The sequence below is a fragment of the Bos indicus x Bos taurus genome, chromosome 17 (assembly GCF_003369695.1).
Source record: "Bos indicus x Bos taurus breed Angus x Brahman F1 hybrid chromosome 17, Bos_hybrid_MaternalHap_v2.0, whole genome shotgun sequence".
NCBI lineage: Eukaryota > Metazoa > Chordata > Mammalia > Artiodactyla > Bovidae > Bos > Bos indicus x Bos taurus.
Genome location: NC_040092.1, coordinates 42,879,603 through 42,905,809, shown reverse-complemented (window position 1 = coordinate 42,905,809; position 26,207 = coordinate 42,879,603). Strand labels below are relative to the sequence as shown.

Here is a 26,207-nt window from a genome sequence, read left to right as displayed (position 1 = left end):
TAGCCTGCTAGGCTCCTCTGTCCATGGGATTTCTAGGCAATGGAATGGTTTAACTTTTCCTTCTCCAGGGGATTTTCCCAACCTAGCAATTGAACCCTGGTCTCCTGCACTGCAGGCAGATTCTTTACCCACTAAGCTACCATCTCTAGATTATTAGCCTTTTGGTGAACATCCTTCTAGATATATGTCCATGCACACATATATCCAAACATACAAATCTTAATGAACATGCTAATTTATAGTGAGATAACTTTAATTTAGATTCTGTAATCCTTTTTCATGCATCATGCATAAATCTTTTATCTCAATATATGTACTGGGCTTCCCTGATGGTCTAATAGCTAAGAATCCATTTGCCAGTGCAGGGGACACATCAGGTTCAATCCCTGGTCTGGGAGGATCTCACAGCTGCAAAGCATCTAAGCTTGTGTACCACGACTATTGAGCCTGTGCTCTAGAGCCCACAAGCCACTAACTAAGCCCATACACTACAACTACTGAAGCCTGTGCTCTGCAACGAGAAGCCCACACACCATAAGGAGAGTTGCCCCTGCTCACCCCAACCAGAGAAAAGCCCATGCACAGCAACAAACACCCAAAGCAGCCAAAATTAAATCTGCAAAATAATATTTATCTTTATTAAATACTATGGTTAACTATTATAATGTATATGCATCAGTTTATCTAATTTCTTACTGATAGGTATTTAGGTTGCTGCCAGGTTTTTGGTATCATAAGCAGGGGTTTATATACTTATGCAATAGTCAAAGTGAATTCCTAGAATTGTTATTTCTGCATTAAAGGTAAACTCATTTTAAATTTCTATACATTTGAAATGATTTCCCAGAAAAAAGCAGTAACAAATATAACCAAACTGCTCAGGGAAAGGTGTCCATTTCTTCACACCCTTGGCAATTATGGCAAAGATTGTAAATGTAAACAAATAACCAAATCAGAGAAAAGAAATTTGCATTTCTTAGATTAGTAACAAAGATGAGTATCTTTTCATGTTTTTTAGACATGTATTTCTTTGTCAGCTGTTTTTCCAATGTCTTATTTTTCTACTTAGATGCTGATCTTTATTATAAAGTTTATCCCCATGTTTTTCATGATGTTTTCTGTAACTTTTGACATTTTCAGTAGTAACACGTTTTAACATGGAAAGTTTATCTCCGAAGTAAGATTTTACCATGAAATTTTATACATTTCAAACTATGTCAAAAACAAGCATATACCGTGGTTTTAGAATGGAGATTCAAAAGTTTTATCTAGCCTAGAAAAATCAGACATAATCTTTAGTTGTTGCATTGTTTTATTTTATTGCTTTATTTTACACTTAAAATCTAAAAGCTGTTTTGTGTGTAAGACTAATTAAATCAAGAAACATGATCCACCTAGAATCTTTTTACCCCCCCCCGCAAATTAAAGATTAGCCTCAAATTCCTATTTCTGTTTTTCTGTAAGTTGATTACTTCTCAGAGTATGGCTCCCATTAAAAAATTTTAGTGACTGAATCCATTATAAAACAGAAGTTTATAGTTTCTTACCTTTGACTTTGCAACTATTTCTGAAACTTTCACCACAGGATCTTGAGTGAGACTTAGTTTGTTCTGTGCATTCATCTTACTGTTCAGCCAACTCATGGCTTCACTGATATGTTTTTCAACCTTTTCAATTTCAGCAGGATCCAAATGATCGTATCTTTCATCCTATTAGGGAAAAAAAAAAAACTTAATGAGAGGTTTTTCAATAAGCACCAACTTATTAATAATTTCTGAGTAAACGATTTAGACTCTTATTGTGTATCTCACACATACTCACATGAAGAAGCCATTTACAAATTACATAGAACTGAAGAAACTGAGAGAAAAATCAGTATGCCTTTTTAAGAGGAAAGGCCTTCTGAAGAAGTCAGGTTTGGAAAGGAATGACTTGTGAAGAATATTAAAACTGAAAAGTAGTTTTCAGAAAGAAGCTGCATGGAATTAAATCAGTCAAGGAGTAAAATGAAATAAGGTAAGTAGGCACAAGCAAGCTAGACAGAAAATTCTGACTCTATACAGCAGACTCTGATTAAGTTGTTGATAAGGAGAAATGAAAAATAAAATTGAAAAAGACACCTGCAGCTGTCACATGTAGAAGACAATCTAAGAAGTCATGGTTTAGACTGGTGGTCTCAAAACAGAAAGAAGTGATGGTGCAACATACGGAAGGAGGATCTCCTCCCCATCCATCTGTCTACATACTTTTAAAAAATCTCTAGCCTGAACATTTTCCCTGAACTCCCAACTCTATCCAACTTCCAACTTGAATTCTTATTTGAAAAGTTTGAAACAACTTACCTGTGTTTCAAATTCACTATTACCTCCCTATCTACTCTTCCAGGTTTTGCTCATCTTAGTAATTAACAACTTTATCCTTTCAGGCCGAAAATCCTTAAAGTTATTTTGACTCCTCTTTCTGTTTTATCTACATAAAAATTATCAGCCCTGCCTTCAAAGTATATGCAGAATTCCAGCCACTTCTTCCCCTTCCACTGTCCAGGCTTAGGGTTCCGTCACTTCTTGCCTGTGCTATTCTAATGATTTAACTAGTCTTTCTGCTTCTTTAGACTTAAATCATGCTGCTCCTATGTTCAGAAGCCTCCAATGGACTCCTATCTCAGGGTAAAAACCAAGCTTTTATAATGGGCCCTGGGCCCTGCATGATCTGGGAACTAATAACCCCACCCCTACTGTTTTGAGTCCCCTTGGGTTCCTTGCTGTTACTCCAGCACTTCCTTTCCTTGAGATTTTGCAATTGCTTCCTGTCCCCACCCCTACTTTTAGAACATTTTTCTTATAATTATCATACATCTTGAACCCTCCCTCAGCTCCTTTAATTCTCCCCTCAAATGATGTCATCTTATTAGTCTGCCTTTCTGACAAGTCTCCACCTCTGGCAGTCCCTTACTTTTCCCACAGCTCTTAGCACCATCTGACTTCACTAACCCATTACTGTCGATCTTTTCCCACAAACGTATTAGAATAAGTTCAATGTTTTGTTTGATGCTGTAGTTCCAGCACCTTGAAGAGAGCATGGAACATAATAAACTCAAAATTCTTGAGCATAAGTGAAGTCTTGCCTTGCTCTGAATAACAGTTTACAGCATCTTCAGGAAGCTTTTGACAGCATGGCAAACACTAGGTTGTAATAATAATAAACAGACCCTCCAATACCAGATTTGAAATATTCTTGGTGTTTCTATTTGTCTGCTTGTTCCTTCTTTTCCATTATCCTTACATTCTATTTGTACCTGTATGGACACTGACGTTGGCAGGCACATTCACAATTGATTGGTACCTGGATTATTCCTTTAGGTTGGTTGGATTGCACTCTATCTTAAAAAATGTACAAATCTTTTATTTCTAAAATAAGGAACCACCTTTCCCACACTGTGTAGTGAAAAACAGTGTAGCTGTTAAGGGTTTGTATGTTGATTTTAGACTGCTTAGATTTTATCCTGACTACATCACTACTTCACAAGTTGCTTAAGCACTGCTATTTTCCTATAAAATAACATTCTTGTCAGAACTGAGGTAATCCATGCAAAGTGCTCAAAATTTAGTAAGTGCTTGATAAATGTAAACTATGATAATGCCCTCCCCTAAACCTTTGGTGCTGGTCTCTCCAGCCCACTGATGGAGTTTTAACATCAGTGATAAAATCTGGGGGAATTACGGTGAATATTTAAAATTTTAATCGGCAAACTTGGGGGCTCCCTGGTGGCTCAGTGGTAAAGAATCTGCCTGCAGTGTAGAAGATGCAGGAGACTGCGGTTCGATCCCTGGGTCAGGAAGATGCCCTGGAGGAGGAAATGGCAACCTGCTCCAGTATTCTTGCTGGGGAAATCCCATGGACAGAGGAGCCTGGTGGGTCACAGTCCACAGGGTCACAAAGGGTCACATGACTGAGCACACACACAGAAAACCTGTCCTGAAGGGAAAATTAAACCTGCTGAGTTTAATAAAGTTATTCTGGAATACTACCACGCCCATTCGTTTACAAACTTGTGTATTTGCTCTTGCACTACAACAGCCAAGTTGAGTGTATATAGTAGGCCTGCAGAACCTAAAATGTTATTTGTTCATTTAAAGGAAAAGTTTGCTACCCTCTCGCAGAATGGCTGCGATCCAAAAGTCTACAAATAATAAAACAGAATGGCTGCGATCCGAAAGTCTACAAATAATAAATGTTGGAGAGGGTGTGGAGAAAAGGGAACCCTCTTACACTGTTGGTGGGAATGCAAACTAGTACAGCCACTATGGAGGACAGTGTGGAGATTCCTTAAAAAACTGAAAATAGAACTGCCTTATGATCCAGCAATCCCACTGCTGGGCATACACACTGAGGAAACCAGAAGGGAAAGAGACACGTGTACCCCAATGTTCATCGCAGCACTGTTTATAATAGCCAGGACATGGAAGCAACCTAGATGTCCATCAGCAGATGAATGGATAAGAAAGCTGTGGTACATATACACAATGGAGTATTACTCAGCCATTAAAAAGAATACATTTGAATCAGTTCTAATGAGGTGGATGAAACTGGAGCCTATTATACAGAGTGAAGTAAGCCAGAAGGAAAAACACCAATACAGTATACTAACGCATATATATGGAATTTAGAAAGATAACAATAACCCTGTGTACGAGACAGCAAAAGAGACACTGATGTATGGAACAGTCTTATGGACTCTGTGGGAGAGGGAGAGGGTGGGAAGATTTGGGAGAATGGCATTGAAACATGTAAAATATCATGTATGAAACGAGATGCCAGTCCAGGTTCAATGCACGATACTGGATGCTTGGGGCTAGTGCACTGGGACGACCCAGAGGGATGGTATGGGGAGGGAGGAGGGAGGAGGGTTCAGGATGGGGAGCACATGTATACCTGTGATGGATTCATTTTGATATTTGGCAAAACTAATACAATTATGTAAAGTTTAAAAATAAAATTTAAAAAAAAATAAAGGAAAAGTTTGCTACCCTCTCCTTTAGAGGGAAAAAAAAATCAGTTTAATTTTGTCAAATCTTACTGTTACATCCAAATGCAGCTAACTTTTATATAACTAAATATTTGAGGCTAAAAAACAGTGGAAAGGCTAAGAGTAATAAGACAGATCTGGGCACAAATATAAAAGAATAAAGGACATGGGAGTTACAGATAAGCAAAAGACTGGAAGACCAAGAGCAACCAAAAGAGGCACCAAGGGACAAAAGGAATGCTGGCAGAGTCCGGTTTCAAAGATGCCAGTAAAAAAAGGCTCAACAAAACCTCTTTTTCACTGTATCAATAATGAAATCCCTAAGAAGAAAACAATGAATTTGTTCACTGGACTAATTCAGGGAATTCTAAAAGATTAAAACCACACAACTGCACTTTGGTAGCAACAACCGCTCTGCAGTTGAGAACTTTTAAGATTTACCCCATCCTCTGCATACCACACACATTACCATTACCACCAATTTACTTTGAGTTTTAATACCTTGTTTCTGTATGCTTCTATCACTTTCATGACAAGTTGGATCTTTTTTCCCAAGTCGTTTAAAGCTTTTGGTCTTTCTTCATGTTCCATGTACCTTACTTGAATAGGCTGGCCATATTTCTGTGAAGTTTTTTAAAAAGAAAACGTTATTAACAGAAAACAACTTTTATTGTGGTCCGCTGGAGGAGGAAATGGCAACCCACTCCACTGTCCTTGCCTTGAGAATCCCATGAACAGTATGAAAAGGCAAAAAGGTATGACACTGGCAGATAAGTCCCCCCTCGCCCCAGGTTGGAAGGTATCCAATATGCTACTGGGGAAAAGCAGAGGGCAACTTTATTCATAGCTCCAGAAAGAATGAAGTTGCTGGGCCAAAGAGGAAACAGTGCTCAGTTGTGGATGTGCCTGGTGGTGAAAGTCAAGTCCAATTATGTAAAGAACAATATTGCATAGGAACCTGGCAATAGATGTGAATTTGAGCAAACTCTGGGAGATAGCAGAGGACAGAGTAGCCTCAGTTCAGCTCAGTTGTGTCTGGCTCTTTGTGACCCCATGGACTGCAGCACGCCAGGCCTCCCTGTCCATTACCAACTAGACTTTACTCAAACTCACCTCATTGAGTCAGTTATGCCATCCAACCATCTCATTCTCTGTTGTCCCTTTCTCCTCCTGCCTTCAATCTTTCCCAGCATCAGGGTCTTTTCAAATGAGTCAGCATTTCGCATCAGGTGGCTAAAGTACTGGAGTTTCAGCTTCAACATCAGTCCTTCCAATGAACATTCAGGACTGATTTCCTTTAGGATGGACTGGATGGATATCCTTGCAGTCCAAGGGACTCTCAAGAGTCTTCTCCAACACCACAGTTCAAAAGCATTAATTCTTTGGCACTCACCTTTCTTTACAGTCCAACTCTCACATCCATACATGACTACTGGAAAAACCATAGCCTTGACTAGACGGACCTTTGTTGACAAAGTCATGTCTCTGCTTTTCAATATGCTGTCTAGGCTGGCCATAACTTTCCTTCCAAGGAGTAAGCGTCTTTTAATTTCATGACTGCAGTCACCATTTGCAATGATTTTGGAGCCCTGAGAAATAGAGTCTGTCACTGTTTCTCCATCTATTTGCTGTGAAATGATGGGACCTGATGCCATGATCTTTGTTTTCTGAATGCTGAGCTTTAAGCCAACATTTTCACTCTCCTCTTTCACTTTCATCAGGAGGTTAGTTCTTCTTTGCTTTCTGCCATAAGGGTGGTGTCACCTGCATATCTGAGGGTATTGATATTTCTCCCAGCAATCTTGATTCCAGCTTGTGCTTTATCCAGCCCAGCGTTTCTCATGATGTACCCTGCATATAAGTTAAGTAAGCAGGGTGACAATATACAGCCTTGACGTACTCCTTTTCCTATTTGGAACCAGTCTGTTGTTCCATGTCCAGTTCTAACTGTTGCTTCCTGACCTGCATACAGATTTCTCAAGAGGCAGGTCAGGCGATCTGGTATTCCCATCTCTTTCAGAATTTTCCATAGTCTATTGTGATCCACAAAGTCAAAGGCTTTGGTGTAGTCAATAAATAGATGTTTTTCTGGAACTCTCTTGCTTTTTTGATGATCCAGTGGATATTGGCAATTTGATCTCTGGTTCCTCTGCCCTTTTTTTTTTTTTTTTTTTGCAGTTTTTTGTTTTCTTTATTTTGTAGTCACACTGGCTTTATCGTTAGAAGTAACACACACAATTGCAAGTTAAAAGAAAGTAAAGCTCCCCTACCCTCCTCAAGTCCTTTCTATTTTAACTTCCTCTGACAGGCTACCACTGTAACTTTAACTGGCATACTAATATATACATTTCTTGATTTGCCAGTTCAGACATTACTGGTGGTTTAGTCGCTAAGTCGTGTCTGACTCTTGTGACCCTATGGACTGCAGCCTGCCAGGCTCCTCTGTCCATGGGATTCTCTAGGCAAGAATAGTGGAGTGGGTTGCCATTTCCTTCTCCTCCTCTGCCTTTTCTAAAACCAGCTTTAACATCTGGAAGTTCACGGTTTATATATTATTGAAGCCTGGCTTGGAGAATTTTGAGCATTACTTTGCTAGCATGTGATATGAGTGTAATTGTGCGGTAGTTTGAGCATTCTTTGGCACTGCCTTTCTTAGGGATTGGAATGAAAACTGACCTTTTCCAGTCCTGTGGCCACTGCTAACTTTTCCAAATTTGCTGGCTTATTGAGTGTACCACTTTCACAGCATCGAAATAGCTCAACTGGAATTCCATCACCTCCACTAGCTTTGTTACTAGTGATGCTTGCTAAGGCCCACTTGATTTCACATTCCAGGATGTCTGGCTCTAGGTGAGTGATCAAACTATCGTGGTTATCTGGGTCGTGAATACCTTTTTGTACAGTTCTTCTGTGTATTCTTGCCACCTCTTAATATCTTCTGCTTCTGTTAGGTCCATTCCATTTCTGTCCTTTATCGAGCCCATCTTTGCATGAAATGTTCCCTTGGTATCTCTAATTTTCTTGAAGAGATCTCTAGTCTTTCCCATTCTATTGCAGCACCCTAGAGGAGCCTGGTGTGCTGCAATTCATGAGGTCAAAAAGTGTCAGGCACAATTTAGCAACTGAATGACAACAAATACAGGAAGATGAATAGGAAAGAAAGGTGGTCAGATCAAAATCTGTCCCCTCTTATTTTCCTACATGGAAATGAGTTCCAGTGGTTATGTGCTTATTCAATCCTACACAGGGATGTCTCTATCGTATGTGCTCCTCTCATTCATTAAGATTACCTTTCGATTCCTCTCAAATCCAAAGAATGTTAATTTCTTTAAAGTTGGGTGTTAAAAGTTTAAAACTACTAAGAAAACCATAAGAACTATACTGCATCCAGAAATAATGTATTTGAAACTTGATTTCAAATATTTATAATGCGTATAACTCTGTACATGCAACCAGGTTATTGGGATTTCCTGGTATTTAATACCTATTGACTATTATTTATGTCATATTTATTCATTAGATTAGTATGTGTATTTTAAGTATAGTGCTTAAAAACAAGAAAGCCCTTTGGCCCCTCACCCCAGGTGCATAGAAGTAGAGAGTGTCTAAATTTTATAACAGCCTCTGTAACTGTGAGGAGGGGAGTACATTAGAAAAAAAGATAAATATTTTCTTCCGAATTCATTACATACATAAATAAAATCAGCTTATTTTAGAGTAATTTTAGGTTTTCAGAAAAGTTACAAAGCAAACAATGGTAAACCAAGCACCTTTTATTGCTTTTTTCTAATGTTAGCATCTTACAGCATTATGGAACATTTGTCAAAACCAAGAAATCAACACTGGTGTATGACTGTTAAATACTGACTGAACTGCAGATTATTTGGATTTCATCCTTTTCTTTTCCAGGATACCATACTGCATTTAGTCTATTTTCATTGTACTTTCAATTGTAAATGTTTTTGAAAGGGGAGTAAGTTATAAAAGCCATCTTATAAAAATAGTAAAGCCTGTGAAAACTTCTATAACATTCACTTCTATGGTTACGTATATATTGGAAACAAAATAATACATTCTTGGAGCTTCTGGGCTTTTCAGTTATTTCTCTTGGCCTCAGCTGTCTGGCTTGTTCCTCCAGCCCAATTTATATATATATTTCTTTAAAGGAGATGAGGGGTAAAAAACACCAAGAGGCTAAAATATGGTAAAGCTTAGTTTTGCTTTCATAAGCGTAGGCTTTCAAGTTGCTTTTTAAATATTCCCTTTGGAAGTAATTTATTGCCAAGATACTAACCTTTAAACAATTTTTTTTACATGTACCCCAATATGCATTGCAGCACAAATTACAATACCCAGGACATGGAAACAACCTAGATTCCATCGAGAGATAAATGGATAGAGAAGATTTGGTGCATTTATTTTCTTTTGCTTTCAAGTTACATAAATTCTTTTGCACTTCAACCTCCCCATCACTAAAGGGCTGCCTTTCCCCATACTCTAGAAGTCTTTATTAATGTCATCACTTAGCATATGTGTATTTACTCACTACTCAAAGAATGGTTCAGGGACCAGCAGCATCAGAATCTCTCGGAAGCTTATAAAAAATGCAGAATCACGGACCCAACTTGGGTATACTGAATTTTTTGCATTTCAGTAAAGGCCCCAGGTTATTTATGTGCACATTAAAGCTATGATCCTCACTAAGATGGAAAGACTAAAATTTCCTGTCATCCTTCCAATCTAAACTTCTACACTTTTGAAGCTTTTTGTTTTTTGTTCTTCCAGGTTGGGGGCTGAGGGTTTGGTGGCAAGCAGGAGGAAAAGAGTAATAGTGTTTTTTTCTTAAGTCTGACCACTGACCTAGAAAAAGGGGACCTGATGGACACACCTCCTTATTTATTTTTTAAAAGGACACTGAAGACCAGGGGTACTATTTTTGAAGTTCTTTTGGCCTGGTGTCCCCAGGAGTGTGAACATACAAAAGGGCAGTGTGTTAACTCCTCAAAATCAGAGCAGTCGAGGGGGAGAGAAGCAAAGCACGAGCGACTCCTCTAATGGATAAGGGGTTAGGGGTCAGGTTGACAAGTCACTTCTTAACAACATCTCAGAAATCATGGCTTATATAAGAGTAATATTAACACTCTGGTCATGTGCTAATTGGAAGTGGTCAAACAGGAGATGGGAAGAGTGAACATCAACATTTTAGGAACCAGTGAACTAGAAGACTGGAATGGGTGAATTTAACTCAGATGACCATTATATCTACTGTGGGCAAGAATCCCTTAGAAGAAATGGAGTAGCCCTCATAGTCAACAAGAGAGTCCAAAATGCAGTTCTTGAGTGCAATTTGAAAAACAACAGAACAATCTCTGTTCATTTCCAAGGCAAATCATTCAATATCACAGTAATCCAAGTCTGTGCCCCAACCAGTAATGCTGAAGAAGCTGAAGTTGAATGGTTCTCTGAAGACCTACAAGACCTTCAAAAACTAACACCCCAAAAGATGTCCTCTTCATTATAGGGGACTGGAATGCAAAAGTAGGAAGTCAAGAGATACCTGGAGTAACAGGCAAATTTGGCCTTAGAGTACAAAATGAAGCAGGGCAAAGGCTAACAGAGTTTTGCCAAGAGAACGCACTGGTTATAGCAAATACCCTCCTTCCAACAACACAAGAGAAGGCTCTACACATGGACATCACCAGATGGTCAATACCAAAATCAGATTGTATTCTTTGCAGCCAAAGATGGAGAAGCTCTATACAGTCAGTAAAAACAAGACCGGGAGCTGACTGTGGCTCAGATCATGAACTCCGTATTTCAAAATTCAGATTTATATTGAAGGAAGTAGGGAAAACCACTAGACCATTCAGGTATGACCTAAATCAAATCCCTTAACGATTATACAGTGGGAAGTGACAAATAGATTCAAGGGATTAGATCTGATAGATAGAGTGCCTGAAGAACGATGGACAGAGGCTTATGACATTGTACAGGAGACAGGGATCAAGAACATCCCCATGGAAAAGAAATGCAAAAAGGCAAAATGGCTGTCTGAGGAGGCCTTACAAATAGCTAAGAAAAGAAGAAAAGTGAAAAGCAAATGAGAAAAAGAAAGATATACCCATTTGAATGCAGAGTTCCAAAGAACAGCAAGGAGAGATAGGAAAGCCTTCCTCAGTGATCAATGCAAAGAAATAGAGGAAAACAATAGAATAGGAAAGTCTAGAGATCTCTTCAAGAAAATCAGAGATACCAAGGGAACATTTCATGCAAAGATGGGTTAAATAAGGGACAGAAATGGTATGGACCTAACAGAAGCAGAAGATATTAAGAAGAGGTGGCAAGAATACACAGATCATCAGATCAGTCGCTCAATCGTGTCCGACTCTTTGCGACCCCATGAATCGCAGCATGCCAGGCCTCCCTGTCCATCACCAACTCCCGGAGTTCACTGAGACTCCAGCCATCTCATCCTCTGTCGTCCCCTTCTCCTCCTGCCCCCAATCCCTCCCAGCATCAGAGTCTTTTCCAATGAGTCAACTCTTCGCATGAAGTGGCCAAAAAAGAACTATACAAAAAAGATCTTCATGACCCAGATAACCACGATGGTTTGATCACTCATCTAGAACCAGACATCCTGGAATGTGAAGTCAAGTGGGCCTTAGCAAGCATCACTAGGAACAAAGCTAGTGGAGGTGATGAAATTCCAGTTGAGCTATTTCAAATCCTGAAAGATTATGCTGTTAAGGTGCTGCAGTCAACATGCCAGCAAATTTGGAAAACTTAGCAGTGGCCACAGGACTGGAAAAGGTCAGTTTTCATTCTAATCCCAAAGAAAGGCAATGCACTCATCTCACACGCTAGCAAAGTAATGCTCAAATTTCTCCAAGCCAGGCTTCAGCAATACATGAACCATGAACTTCCAGATGTTCAAGCTGGTTTTAGAAAAGCCAGAAGAACCAGAGATCAAATTGCCAACCTCCGCTGGATCATCAAAAAAGCAAGAGAGTTCCAGAAAAACATCTATTTCTGCTTTATTGACTATGCCAAAGCCTTTGACTGTGTGATTACAACAAACTGTGGAAAATTCTGAAAGAGATGGGAATATCAGACCACCTAACCTGCCTCCTGAAAAATCTGTATGCAGGTCAAGAAGCAATAGTAGAACTGGACATGGAACAACAGACTGGGTTCCAAATTGGGAAAGGAGTGCATCAAGGCTGTATACTATCACCCTGCTTATTTTATCTATATGCAGAGTATTTAACATATATGCAGAGTATATCTTCCCAAATGCCAGGCTAGATAAAGCACAAACTGGGATCAAGATTGCCGGGAGAATATCAATAACCTCAGATATGCAGATGGCACCACCCTTTTGGCAGAAAGTAAAGAAGAACTAAAGAGCCTCTTGATGAAAGAGGAGAGTGAAAAAGTTGACTTAAAACTCAGCCTTCCAAAAACCAAATCACAGCATCCAGTCCCATCACTTCATGGCAAATAATGGGGAAAACAACAAAAACAGTGAGAGACTTTACTTTTGGGGGCTCCAAAATCACTGCAGAGGGCAACTGCAGCCATGAAATTAGAAGACGCTTGTTCCTTGGAAGAAAAGCCATGACAAACCTAGACAGTATATTAAAAAGCTGAGACATTATTTTGCCAACAATGGTCTGTCTAGTCAAAAGCTTTGGTTTTTCCATTAGTCATGTATAGACGTGAGAGTTGGACCATAAAAAAAGCTGAGCACCGAAGAATTGATGCTTTTGAACTGTGGTGTTGGAGAAGACTCTTGAGAGTCCCTTGGTCTGCAAGGAGATCAAACCAATCAATATCCTGAATATTCATCAGAAGGACTGATGTTGAAACAGAAACTCCAATACTTTCGCCACCTGATGCGAAGAACTGACTCATTTGAAAAGACCCTGATGCTGGGAAAGATTGAAGGCAGGAGGAGAAGGGGATGACAGAGGATGAGATGGTTGGATGGCATCACTGACTCGATAGATATGAGTTTGAGCAAGCTCCGGGAGTTGGTGATGGACAGGGAAGCCTCATGTGCTGCGGTCCATGGGGTTGCAGAGAGTGGAACACAACTGAGCGAGTGAACTGAACATCTGCTAAATTTTCATATCTGAGTATCATAATAGACAATAATGATTATGCATTATTGAATTTGAATTATCATGTAGCAATCCTCACCTCCTAAATGAAGAGAGAGCATTTCCTGTTACACATATCTGCCTTAGAAATTTCTTATGTATTAATTAAACACATATACTGTGTTCTTACACCATAATTTTTAGGACAATTTAATGTCCTGTTCAACACTAATATGGACTTTTAAAAAGTTTACCTTTAATTCTTGAAGCTTATCCATATATACTTGTTTAGGTTGGTCCTCTCCTTCTTCATAAAGCCAATTTTCTGTGTCCTCCAATATTGCAGATAGTTTATTCAAGTCCTAGTTATATAGTTAAGAGATACTGATTGAAAATACTCTCCTTAGGAATAAAAGTCATCAAGCAAGGACAAAATGTTTTTCAAATATAAAAAATTACTTTTTTTCTGGTTTCTTATTTATAAACATGTTTTCACTAGACTCTTGAAATTTGGAAAAATAACTAAGAACCATTCCTAAATGTGCTTCAAAGAGTGACAACAAAAACATATTTGCAACATTTATTTATATATTTATATTAGCATGCTCAAGCAAACATTTTAAATAAGTCTAATAAAAAACTACAAAACTTAGACTTACTTCTTGAGTGATGAATTTTTCATAGATAGTGCCAAGCTTGTCTCTAAAATCATATACATATTCTTCAACAGCATTCTTCGCATCATTTCTTTCTTTCTCTAACTTATCCTGCATTATCATCTTCCCCTATTCAAAAAGTTTTACATTAGTTGCCATGAAAACACTAGGGAAATAAAAACCAAAACCATAATGAAATATCACTTCACACCTACTGCTGCTGTTGCTGCTGCTAAGTCGCTTCAGTCGTATCTGACTCTGTGCAACCCCATAGACAGCAGCCCACCAGGCTCCCCCATCCCTGGGATTCTCCAGGCAAGAACACTGGAGTGGGTTGCCATTTACTTCTCCAACGCATGAAAGTGAAGAGTGAAAGTGAAGTCACTCAGTCGTGTCCGACTCTTAGCGACCCCATGGACTGCAGCCTACCAGGCTCCTCCGTCCATGGGATTTTCCAGGCGAGAGTACTGGAGTGGGGTGCCATTGCCTTAGGATGAGTATAATCAAGAAATGGAAAATAAGTATTGGTGACTATTTGTAGAATTTGAAACCCTTGTACATTGCTGTTGAGAATGTACAATAATGTTCCTGTTAGGGAAAACTTTGGTGGCTCCTAAAGAAGCTAAACCAAGAATTAGAACGTGACCCAGAAGTTTCACTCCTAGACATGTAATTAAAGAACTGAAAGCAGGAACTCAGTTATTTGTCACCCAATGTTCACTGCAGCATTATTTACAATAACCAAAAGGTGGAAACAACTCATTTGTCCTTTAACATATGAATGGACAAATAAAATGTATATATGCAAAATGGAATGTTATTCTACTATAAAAAGAAAGTTCTGACACATGTTACAAACTTGATGAACCTTGAAAACATTACGCTCAGTGAAATAATACAGACACAAAGAATAAATATTGTATGATTACATTTATATGAGTTATACAAATTCAAAGAGATAGAAAGTAGATTAGTTTCTTGGGGGTTGGGGAAGGGAGGAATGGTTGAGTTATTAGTGGTTAGAGTTTCTGTTTGGGGTGATGAAAAAGTTTTGGAAAAGACAGTGTCAATTAAAAACTTTTTTTTTTAATAGACTAATGTATGTTAGTGTTCAAATCCTAGGTTTCCCATTTATTAGCTTTGAAATTGCAGCAAAATTGCCTAACCTAAGCCTCAGTTTTCTTATCCTAGAGAGCATACATCTATACATCTTGTATGGCTACTAATAAGATTGACATATTCACATAAAGTATTCAGGACAGTGCCTGACACATAACTGGTACTGAATAAACGTTGGCTCTGGTAAGTGATACAGGATAGTGGCTGTAATCCTGAGCTTTGAGACAGACTACTGGGCTCCAAAACAAAGGTTACTTGCTGAACTTGGGAGATTGAGTCTACTTCTGCCAGTTTCCTCATCTTTTAAATGCAGATCTCTAACAGTACTTTGATTTTATAGGTTTGAAGATTAAAGAGGATATCAAAGTATTTAAAGATGTTAGCAAAAATTATTAAATCAAAAGCCAAGAAAGAATCTGTAATAAATATTTGTACTTTAACAAAAACATAATATTTTAAACATAATACAATGCACTGATATTTGTAAATTTGAAATAATAAGACAATTAGCACAACATTGTAAACTACACTCCAATAAAATTATTTTAAAAATAAAATGAGGCATTTCAAAAATTTGAGAAAAAATCTTACACACAAAATTTATCATAGCCGCACTTCCACACAATTCATTTCTTTGGCAAAGCTAGTCTCAAATAATACAAATTCAGAATTATTTGGGATCTCTAGAAATGCTTGCTTCACATAAAATGTAGCTTTTAACAATTCATGAATAGGTGACATAGGTGGGTATTAGAAAAAGAACACTGTAAAGTCAAAATCTCTTGAGGAAATTCCTAGAATAATGTGCAGCAGCTGGAGAATATGCAGCACTTCCAAAGAAAACTGCTGGTCAAGCCTGTAGAAACTAACAACTACCACCTAAATGTAAATTAAAACAAAAAAACAACTTTTTACACAACTATTGGTAAAGAAACCAAACTCTTTTCCTCAAGAGAGTATAAAATGAAACATATAAACATGTAAAGAAAATTTGAAGAATGACAACAGTTTCTAAAAAAGTATCAAATGGAAGTAAGAAGACATTCTGAATTGAACCTTAATCTTTAAGGACCACACATTTGAAGAGGGGAGCTGGTAATACTTCCCTATACAATGTCTGCTGAGTGTGCTACTGTTAAGATACAATAAAAGGGGTAAGAATTATTAGTGCTGGAAAGGCCTTTCTCTGTAGTGGAGACAAGCCATGTTTTTCATATAACTAAGGTGAAAGCTACAACTGTACATGACACTAATACAGCTCAGCATTTTGTCCAAAATAAAGCAATTCAATAATCTATTTAATAATTTCTTATGAGTTATAGACTAGTTCCCTAAATTTGAGGGATGATTATTCTACAAAAATTTCAGAATACACCACCACCGATTTCAACATCAATTCAGGTTTATATACCTCATTTTCAATGTAGCTGTTGAGGAGATCTTGGCCCAGCTGCCTACACAGGCTACTCTGGATAGGCAGATCAATACTCTTGACTTTCCCTTTTTTAATGTTCTGGTTCAGTCGCTCTTGTTTCTCTGAGAGACCAGACTGCAAAAGAAATGTAAGAGAAGTATAAGTTTCTCTAGCTTAAAAATAGATTTAAGAGGCTGATTTCTGATGAAACAAAGTAAAATCAAAACTATTATCTACCATACCTTAAAAATATTATTTTAATACTTATAGTATTTTACATTCTTGTATACACCAAATCTTTCTACATAAAAAAAATCCTGGGCTGGGAAACAAACTGAAACCACAATGAAATACCATTTCCTACCCACTAGGATGACTTATAATGAAAAAATAAAAGAGGAAAATAAGAGATGGTGAAAATATAGAGAAATTGGAATCCTTATACATGGTTGACAAGATAGAAAAATATGACAGCCATTTTGGAAAATAGACAGTTCCTCAAATTGTAAACACAGAGATATCATATGACCCAGCAATTTCAATCCTGGGTATGAGCACAAGATAAATGAAAATATATATCCACATAAAACCTGTATATGGTTGTTCAAAACAGCATTATTCATAAAAGTCAAGAGGTAGGAAAAATCCAAGTGTCCATCAGTTGATGAATGAATAAATGTGGTATACATCTGTATGATACAGTATTACTCAACCATAAAAGGGAATGAAGTACTGATATATCCTACAACCTGGATAAACCTTGAAAATATGCTTAGCAAAAAGAAGCCAGTCATTAAAGGATCACATACTGTACTGCTGTCTAGAACAGGCAAGTGTATAATTCAAAAATATTAGTGGCTGACTAGGGCTGGCAGGGGGAGGGTTTGGGGGGAAATAAAGAGTTACTGCTAATGGGTGGGGTTTCTTTTTGGAGTGATGAAAATGTTGTAAAATTGTGATAATGATTACATAATTGAGTACATTAAAAACCTTTGAATTGCACTCTTAAATGGCAGAACTGCATGATATGTAAATTATGTCTAAATAGAGCTGTTGAATAAAGACGAAACACTGAATAAAATAAAAAATTTAGAAAAATAGGTTTCAGGTTTTATATTGCTTGAGAAACTAAGATTTAAAATCAAGTCTTTACAGCCTTTGGAAAAAAAAATCTATACAAACCATCCCAAATTAAATTATGTTTGGGTTAGAAAAATCTGTCGAAGATGGTAGTATAGAGCTGTAGCCAGCCATCTGGGTGGTTGGTGCATGGTATTTCTCCCTTCTCTTTTATCAGCACTCATTTTCTCAGTAAAATAATGACTCTTAATAGCTATTTATCCTTTAAAACTTTACTTCCAAATATATAATTTTTGCACTAAGAATGCTTTATGATATGCAGCATGCACCACAGAGTGGTTAGTTTTGAGGTGCTGCATTATTGCTAATTTAAGTTTTCTTCATTTGTCCTATTCTAGTTTCTATTTTCTGAGATTGTATGATTTTTAATGAGAAAAAAAAGTTAATGAAAAGACATAAAAAGACACAGCCACAATAATAGTATACTGCTTTCCCTAGTGGTTCAGATGGTAAAGAATCTGCTTGCAAGCAGGAGACCCGGGTTCAACCCCTGGGTCGGGAAGATCCCCTGAGAAGGAATTGGCAACCCACTCCCGTATTCTTGCCTAGAAAATCCCATGGACAGAGAGGAGCCTGGCAAGCTACTATCCATGGGGTTGCAGAGTCACACAAGACCAAGCAATTAAGCACAGTAATAGTGGAACAAACCTTTGTTTTGGTTCCTGTATGGTCAATTTCTTCCTCTGGAGTGTGTTCAGCATGACATTTTTGATGACCTCCTTCTTCTTGGTCAACCTGCATTTTATCCTGCAAAGAAAATAAGTAACTGACAATATCTCTAGTCTCTTTCTTTTTTCTGTTTTTGGTAATGAACAGCATATCTTAAGAGTTCAAGCCTGTTTTCACATGTGTGAAGATAATAAAGTAGAAGCTCACTGTTTCTGAAATGCGAGTAACTATTAATATAAATACTCAGGTTGACAGTAAGTAAAATGAAAAGATCTATTTGATGCTATGTGAATAAATCTTATTTTTCACCCGTGACCAAATAACTGCAAATACATGGAAAATTGTTCTTAAGTCAAATTCACAAACCAAGATTGACCAAAAAAAAGAACGTTAAACTTGACACAAAAAATGTTCATAAAGAACTTAATGTGGGAAAATAAACTGAAAAAGATACAAAATTTATGTATTACACATAAATTAAATTGTATTTTTAAAATCTAGGAAAATACTCAAATACATAAAAACTGTCAAAGTAGATGTCTCTGAATTATCAAATGTAAACTTTTACTTTTTTTTTTAAACCTGAAAGACAAATTTCCAAGCCATAAGACTGCCAAAATGGATTCCCAACTTGGCAAAAAAATCACAAGTATTAGGTTTTTCTGGTCTTCCTTAATCTTACCCCCACTATCCTCCTAAAAGGAAGAAAGTTTGGCACTCAGGAATTGGGATAATTTAGGTGTTCAGATATACATGGAGTTAAACATTATTACATATAATGTCCATAAGGTTATCTTGGCTAATGCTTATTTGTGCCCAAAGAGAAAAACATGTTAGACGAAAACTTAGAGCAGTGTTCTTTGTTAAGTCAAGAACTGAAATTCCATCCCCACTGCTCCCTGCCCTACGTCCTTCCAACTCTGTAATTTTCCCAACCTTATGATGGAGAAGAGGTGAAAAAAGTGTTACAGTGCCGGGTTGGGGTAATGCAGATAGAGACAACAGATACATTATTAACTATTTCATGTAATACTAAGAAAACAATGTTTCTAGTTAAGGCTGAAATACTTTATCACTTGGCATTTTAAATTTAATACATATATATTCCTATCTCTAAAGAAAAAAATAAATCAATTAATTTGGTTAAGGTATTTCTAAAACTTTCTCACATGTATAACCCAACTCATCTAAATCACATAATTCAGTTAATGATGTCTGAATTGTTCTATACATATTTGTCCTTTGTGCTATCAAGAACATTAGTAGCCCAGCTATTTATTTAAAAATTGCTCCAGTATCATCTCTAAGTTTTCTTATAAGCCACTGATACCTATTCTACAAATTTTATTATTTTTTTTTCTGTATTTTACCAGAAGGAATCAGTAAATTATTTTCAGACAACAACCAAGACTAATATTCCTTTCTTGAATGGTCCTTATACAATTTAATGTCAAGGGGTCGCAACTGCCAACTCATGCCATGAGGAGTAATAATCAAGTTCATACATGTACAGATGATGAGAACTTTTCATGATTATTGCCACAGGCAACAGTGAATGTATAATGTCATTTGCACGATCCATCCCAATTTCAGGTATATTAATAAGGAGAAGCTTGTACATCTTAACAGTTGATCTGAGAGTAATTTGGTAATCTTTTAAAATACTTTTAAGAAGATTCATAGGAATATTATGCCTAGTGGGAAAGTTAATAAAAGTGCCTCTAGACTTGGCTTCTCTGATTTTAAGCTTCATGAGGGTTGAGACTGTTTTTCTATTCACTGCTGTATCTAAACACAAAATTTAGGTACTTTTAGTTATTTGACAAATAAATAAAAAGCACTTAAAATCCAGAATTATCTAATCTGTCCTGTGATCTACTTTCTCAATCTCTTTTTCTTGTTACTCTCCCCTTTTCTATATCTTATTATCAGCTACCTTTGTAACAAAAAAGGTATCCTTCCCTCAGGGCCTTTGTACTTGTTATTCCCTTTGTCTGGACGCCTACCTGCACCTTGCTCCTTACTCTGCCTTTTCTCGAGCTAGCTTTCCTCTTTCCTCCTCACAGGTGGCTGTCCTCATTACTTAATTACATCTCCTACTATTAATTTCCTTTATATTTATATGATATCCTGTTGCTTCTTGCCTGTGCTTTTCCATTAGAATGTAAGGGACAGACCTTCTTTATCCTGCTTCCCAATATATCTTCAGTGCCTAGGACAGTACCTGGTACATATAAGTTAATCAGACATTTTGAATTAAAAAATAGATAAAAAGATAACCTAAATGGTGAACAGTTGAGGATCAGTTAAATTACGGTATGATAGTCTCTTTGATCCTTCACTGTGTAATGAAGCCTAAGTTGTGATACCTTCCTAATATGTCCTGCTACTGCTGCTGCTAAGTCGCTTCAGTCGTGTCCAACTCTGTGCGACCCCAGACAGCAGCCCACCAGGCTCCCCCGTCCCTGGGATTCTCCAGGCAAGAACACTGGAGTGGGTTGCCATTTCCTTCTCCAATGCATGAAAGTGAAAAGTTAAAGTGAAATCATTCAGCCGTGTCCGACTCTTAGTGACCCCATGGACTGCAGCCTACCAGGGTCCTCCATCAATGGGATTTTCCAGGCAAGAGTACCAGAGCGGGGTGCCATTGCCTTCTCCCCTAATATGTCCACATAGTTATAAATACCTAGAAGAAAAGTGTTCACTTTCTGAGACATCTTTTTACTGTTCTGAAGAAAAGCTGGCAATCTATGCTACAGTTTTTTAGGAAAATTGAAGATATCTTAATTTTTAATGAAAAAAATGAGGCCCATAACATAATCTCTCATAAACTAACTTGCATGCAAAGAAAAAAAACAAAAACAACCACTGCTGCTCACTTATACATACCTAGGTTTCATCTGCCAGCAATGTCAGCAACGAGGAACAGTAAAAACGATCTTACTGTCTTCTCATGTTCTCCTCTAAAGCTTAAATAATTAGCTTCCAGGGTCTACTTCGAATTTACTCACTCTACTCGAATTTTTGGAGGGGGAAGGGAGAGACTGCTTAATGATAGTATTCAAACCTTAAGCTTTTAAACTTCTGGATATAGAATTAAAGAAAAAAGTCCTAGAGAGAACCACTAAGCAAGACAGTACATAGGATGTTTTCTACACAGAAAACAAGAATAAGGAAATAAACTACAATTTATTCAACATGGGTTATATCGGCTAAGGTAGAGATTTAAAAGGAGATGATATATGTGAATGTGCTCTCCAACAATGCTAACTATATGACCCATAATGTCAGTAACCTTTTTTTTGTCCCTTGATTATATAAATTACAGAAGATACGCTCAGGAACATCTCACTCAACTGGAAGAAATACTTTATATGGAACACCAAGTACCTGGAAATATTCTCTAGTAAGCCAAAAACACTCTTGTAAGCAAATCAATCTCTGAGTGCCCAAAGCAGATGCTATAAATTCATGCATTTTATACACAAGTGAGTTTTTTAAGTACACATTCAGAAGTCATCCTAAAGGGCTGGCGAACTGGATTTCAAGCCCACATACAAATAGAAGCAGCATATAAGAAATGCGAGAGGTGGAAAATGGGTGCCACAATCTCCTTGTTTTTAGTGCCCAGGATTCACTAACATTACACAGAGAAAACTCAAGGTCTAAAACATTACACAGAGACTTTTTAGAAAAAGAGGTGAAGAAGTTAAACAGCTGTAAAAGAACTTACTCCAAAAAGAATACAGAATGCTTTAAATTTTGGTAAAACTAAATCTTAATGGATTAAATTTACACGTCTACCACAGTTGTTGTAAACCATAATTAAGAAAATTAACTTTTCAACCTATTATTCTTATGTTTATTCATGAAAATTGACTATCCTTACCAACATATTGGGACAGTATTTCCTTCTCCTTAATTCAAGGAAGGAAGGATGTAACAGGAAAATAATACATGTGAAGAAAAATGAAAGAAAATGCCACACTTCTTAAATGAAGTAGTGGTAGAATTCTGATCATTCTGAAAGAAAAGATTTTACAGTAATTTTTAGTAAAAACAGACAAAAAGACAACTTTTAAAAATGGGAGAAACTGTCTTGAAATTTAAAATGTTAAAATCCACTCTTAACATGCACAAATAGATGAAAAATCGAGGGCAGACATCCAATTATGGTTTGAAAAAAATCTAACCAAAGTCTTTAAAGTAACTTACAAATACTATATATAAAAAGAAGAAAACTTTATGTAATGGAATACAATCACTTTCTCTTAAGATTCTTTCACTGATACTAAGCCAACACAACATTAGAGTCACATTAACTCTTTCATAAAGAAACTATCAAGAATCTATTGTAATGTTACTGAATGTACAGCACGTTTTTCTGTTCAGACACTAATGAGCGACTGAACACACACACACAAGAGTTATAATTAAGACACTGTATGTATTATTAGAGGAGCCTTTTAAAAATAGTATTTCCACATACCACATCATCTTTGCTTTCATTCTTAAAAGAAGTTTCTGTCTCCATAGGAACATCACTGTGATCTCCTTCTATATTTTGCTTCTCAATTACAGATGCACTAGCCACACTGAAGATTCCATGGATATTAATACGAACTTTAACCTTAACTTTGGAACTATCACCATCAGATTGTGGGAAAACATTCTGAATAGTAAAGTTCCCTTAAGGAAAAAAAACTTTGATCAGAACATAGCCTCAGATTAACTCATTCAATTCATTCATTCAGTAATTTTACGATCATTTTCAAATGTTGGCAAAAAAAATCTTAAAATTATGATCATATTCTGATTAATTATTGTGGGGCATGCATTTCCCCCAATCACCTTTTTTTAATATAATAAACCTGGTACAAATAAAAACTCAAAAGGTTGTAAACCAATTGTCCTTCAACTAAAAATAAAAAAAAAAAAGACTCAAAAGGTTAAACAACCTGCCCCAAGTCATCAGTGACAGGAAAGAGAGTTAAGGATCTTAATCAAGCACAATCTTGACTGAAGGCAATATCACTTTTAGGTTTTACAATATTGCCATACGAAGACCAAAATAGCAAAATTAAATTTTTGAACTTTAAAACCAAATACATATTACCTGTTTGTTATAAACTGTGCAAATCATCATCTTGGTAATTCACAAAGCAATTTAAATTTCCTTTTCCTGGAACTTACCTATAGCAAAATTGCTAAGCTATACAGTCACTACTACCTAGTTTACACTAATTTTTTCAGTTTAAGAAATCTGGTGTTTTAGGGCTTCTTTGGTAGCTCAGTGCTAAAGAATCTACCTGCCAATGCAGACAACATGGGTTTGATACCTGCTCTGGGGAGATCTCAGTAAGAAAAAAAGAAATCTGATATTTTATTTTTTAGAAAAAAATCTCAAATATATAATGTTTCCATGGTAAAGAGAGAATATTAGGCAGATTTTTAAAGGTTGAATTGTGACCTTCCCTCTAGCCCCAATGCATATGTTGAAGGCCTACTCTCCAGTAACCTCAGGAAATGACCTTATTTTGAGACAGGGTCTTTACAAAGTAATCAAGTTAAAGTGAAGTTATTGGTGGGCTCTAATTCAATGACCTGGTGTCCTTATTTGGAGATGGATACACACAAGAGGAGAAGGACACATGAGCATGATGATGGCCATCTATGAGCCAAAGACAAATGCCTGGAATGGATCCTTCCCTCACAGCCCTCAGAAGGAATCGATCCCACCACCACCTTAATTTTCAATGTTCCAGCCTCCAGAACTGTGAGACAGTACATTTCTATTGTTGAAATATCTAGTTTGTGGTGCTTTGTTATAGAAGCCCTAGAAAACTAATACCATTTTCAATAGTTACTTCTACTGTTTAAATTAATGTACTTGAAATATTAATACTGTCCTCATTTTAATCAATAAAAGTAGCACATATAGAAAATTTTAAAATTTTATTTTCTTTTAAATGATACAAATCATACTTTTTTTGGTATCTTCTAAAAAGATAACTCAGCTGAAATGGATATTAGTCTCCTAGTTTCACTTTCGTATTAATCCAGTAATACTCATTCTATCTGTTGCCCGTGGGTCGAACCAGTAATACTCATTCTAGTTGTTGCCAGTGTGTTGAACATGAGTTTAAAGTCACAATATGTAGTCAGTCTGACAGCATTGACTACATATTCAAGTTTACTGATTAGCTTTTTCATTAAAAAATAACCACCATCCAACCTCTCAAGCCAATTACAGAACATTTTAAATATAGATGTTAAAAATGAATTAAAAATATTCAAACCTGTTGTTATCCAGAAATAAAACTCTAAGCACCAAAAAGTGCATGTTTAGAAAAAAGTATGACTATCTTTGTTTAAAAATCCAGTGTTGGGTTAGCTGAAAAGTTAATTTGCTTCCTTGATTCAAATACTGTTAAGAGGCTAAATTTTATGGAAAAAAAAAAAAAACTGGTAGTTTTCTTACCAATTCTTGGATCCGGATAAGGCACTTCACGTAAATTAGTATAAAATGCTTCTAGTTCAAATGGTTCTTTCTTGTGGAAAGTAATGACTTTTGAGAATGGGGCAGGATGGTTCTTACAGAATACTTCGCATTCCCTAAAATGGAGCAGGAAAACAGTTAAACAGAGAGCTTCCTATGAACCTAATCACAGAATCCATCTCATTTTTAATTCATAAGCAGCAATTTTAAATACCTCTGCACAAATGTTAAGAAAAAGAATTATTGGTTTTGCTACAAATAAACATACAATGAATTTTGACAAGTTTATGGCTCAAAGTTTTAGAATGTCTGTCATAGTAACAGATAATTCTCTCTTACTAAAATGGGAAAAATTACCTGAGAGGAGGTATATTTTAAGGCCAATTTATAGGGATTTTTGTTGTTGTTGTTCACATCTGAGGACCAAATTCTGTCGATTAGTTTCTAAAACACTTATCATATGTAACCCTTTTTATTCTAGCTCCCTTAAAAATACTTTTAATTGGAAATAATTTCAAACTCATAGAAAGGTACAAAAATAAAACAAGGATAAGGAACACCTGTATATCTTTTACCTAAATTTGTTACTGTTTTAACCCATTTATTTCATCATTTTGAGTACACACACACACAGTTGTATGTGTACTTTTTTTTTCTGAACAAGCTGTGGGTGTTACATACATGATGGCTCTTTACCCAAAAATTTTTAAAGGTATTCTTCCTAACAGGGACATTCTCTAATATAACCACAGTACAGCTATCTACTTTATAAACTTTTAAAACTTTAATCTATAAACCAAATTCCAAGTTTTTCAGTTGATGTAACAATGCCCTTTATAGTATTTTCTCTTACAGGAAGCTTTAAAAGCTACAAAAGCAATTCCTATTTTTTAAACAGTGTAACAGAAATGACTTATAACTACTGTTTATAGTGACCCAGAAAATCACTCTTTATTATTATGTATACCACCATTCGGAGAAGGCAATGGCACCCCATTCCAGTACTCTTGCCTGGAAAATCCCATGGACAGAGGAGCCTGGTGGGCTGCAGTCCATGGGGTCGCTACAAGTCGGGCACGACTGAGCAACTTCACTTTCACTTTTCACTTTCCTGCATTGGAAAAGGAAACGGCAACCCACTCCAGTGTTCTGGCCTGGAGAATCCCAGGGATGGGGGAGCCTGGTGGGCTGCCGTCTATGTGGTCGCACAGAGTCGGACATGACTGAAGCGACTTAGCAGCAGCAGCAGCATACCATCATCCTATTAATTATGTATGGTTTGAAAATGTCACTTTTATGGACCTTTACCTCTATCCTACCAATACCTTCTACTTTCTTATTGTAGTCACTAGAATATATTTAAACTTGCAATGTATTTTCTTATAAATTTTTTTGGATCACTTATACTACACTTAACTGAAATTAACTTTAATAAATAATATTTCTTGCCTCAAAGTTGACATTAACATATGTCCTGCAAAACCTTCCAATTAGGTTGATAATCCATATTTTTTAAATTTTGCACAAAAATTTCAAGTTCTAGGGAATGTGTAGAACACAGAACAAAATCTTAAAAGCAACT

The 26,207-nt window shown here is 36.7% G+C and overlaps 1 protein-coding gene across 1 annotated transcript in view; it reads right to left on the bottom strand.

Moving 5' to 3' along the window:
• Positions 1 to 26,207, bottom strand: part of HSPA4L (heat shock protein family A (Hsp70) member 4 like) — a 62,206-nt gene that overhangs the window by 9,481 nt on the left and 26,518 nt on the right. The window contains exons 11-18 of the mRNA XM_027567315.1: positions 24,608 to 24,741; positions 22,616 to 22,815; positions 18,106 to 18,204; positions 16,315 to 16,452; positions 13,788 to 13,913; positions 13,383 to 13,490; positions 5,528 to 5,647; positions 1,548 to 1,709 (exon numbers count right to left, since the gene is read on the bottom strand). Coding sequence (XP_027423116.1) covers positions 1,548 to 1,709; positions 5,528 to 5,647; positions 13,383 to 13,490; positions 13,788 to 13,913; positions 16,315 to 16,452; positions 18,106 to 18,204; positions 22,616 to 22,815; positions 24,608 to 24,741 — 1,087 coding nt within the window. The remainder of the gene's footprint in view (positions 1 to 1,547; positions 1,710 to 5,527; positions 5,648 to 13,382; positions 13,491 to 13,787; positions 13,914 to 16,314; positions 16,453 to 18,105; positions 18,205 to 22,615; positions 22,816 to 24,607; positions 24,742 to 26,207) is intronic.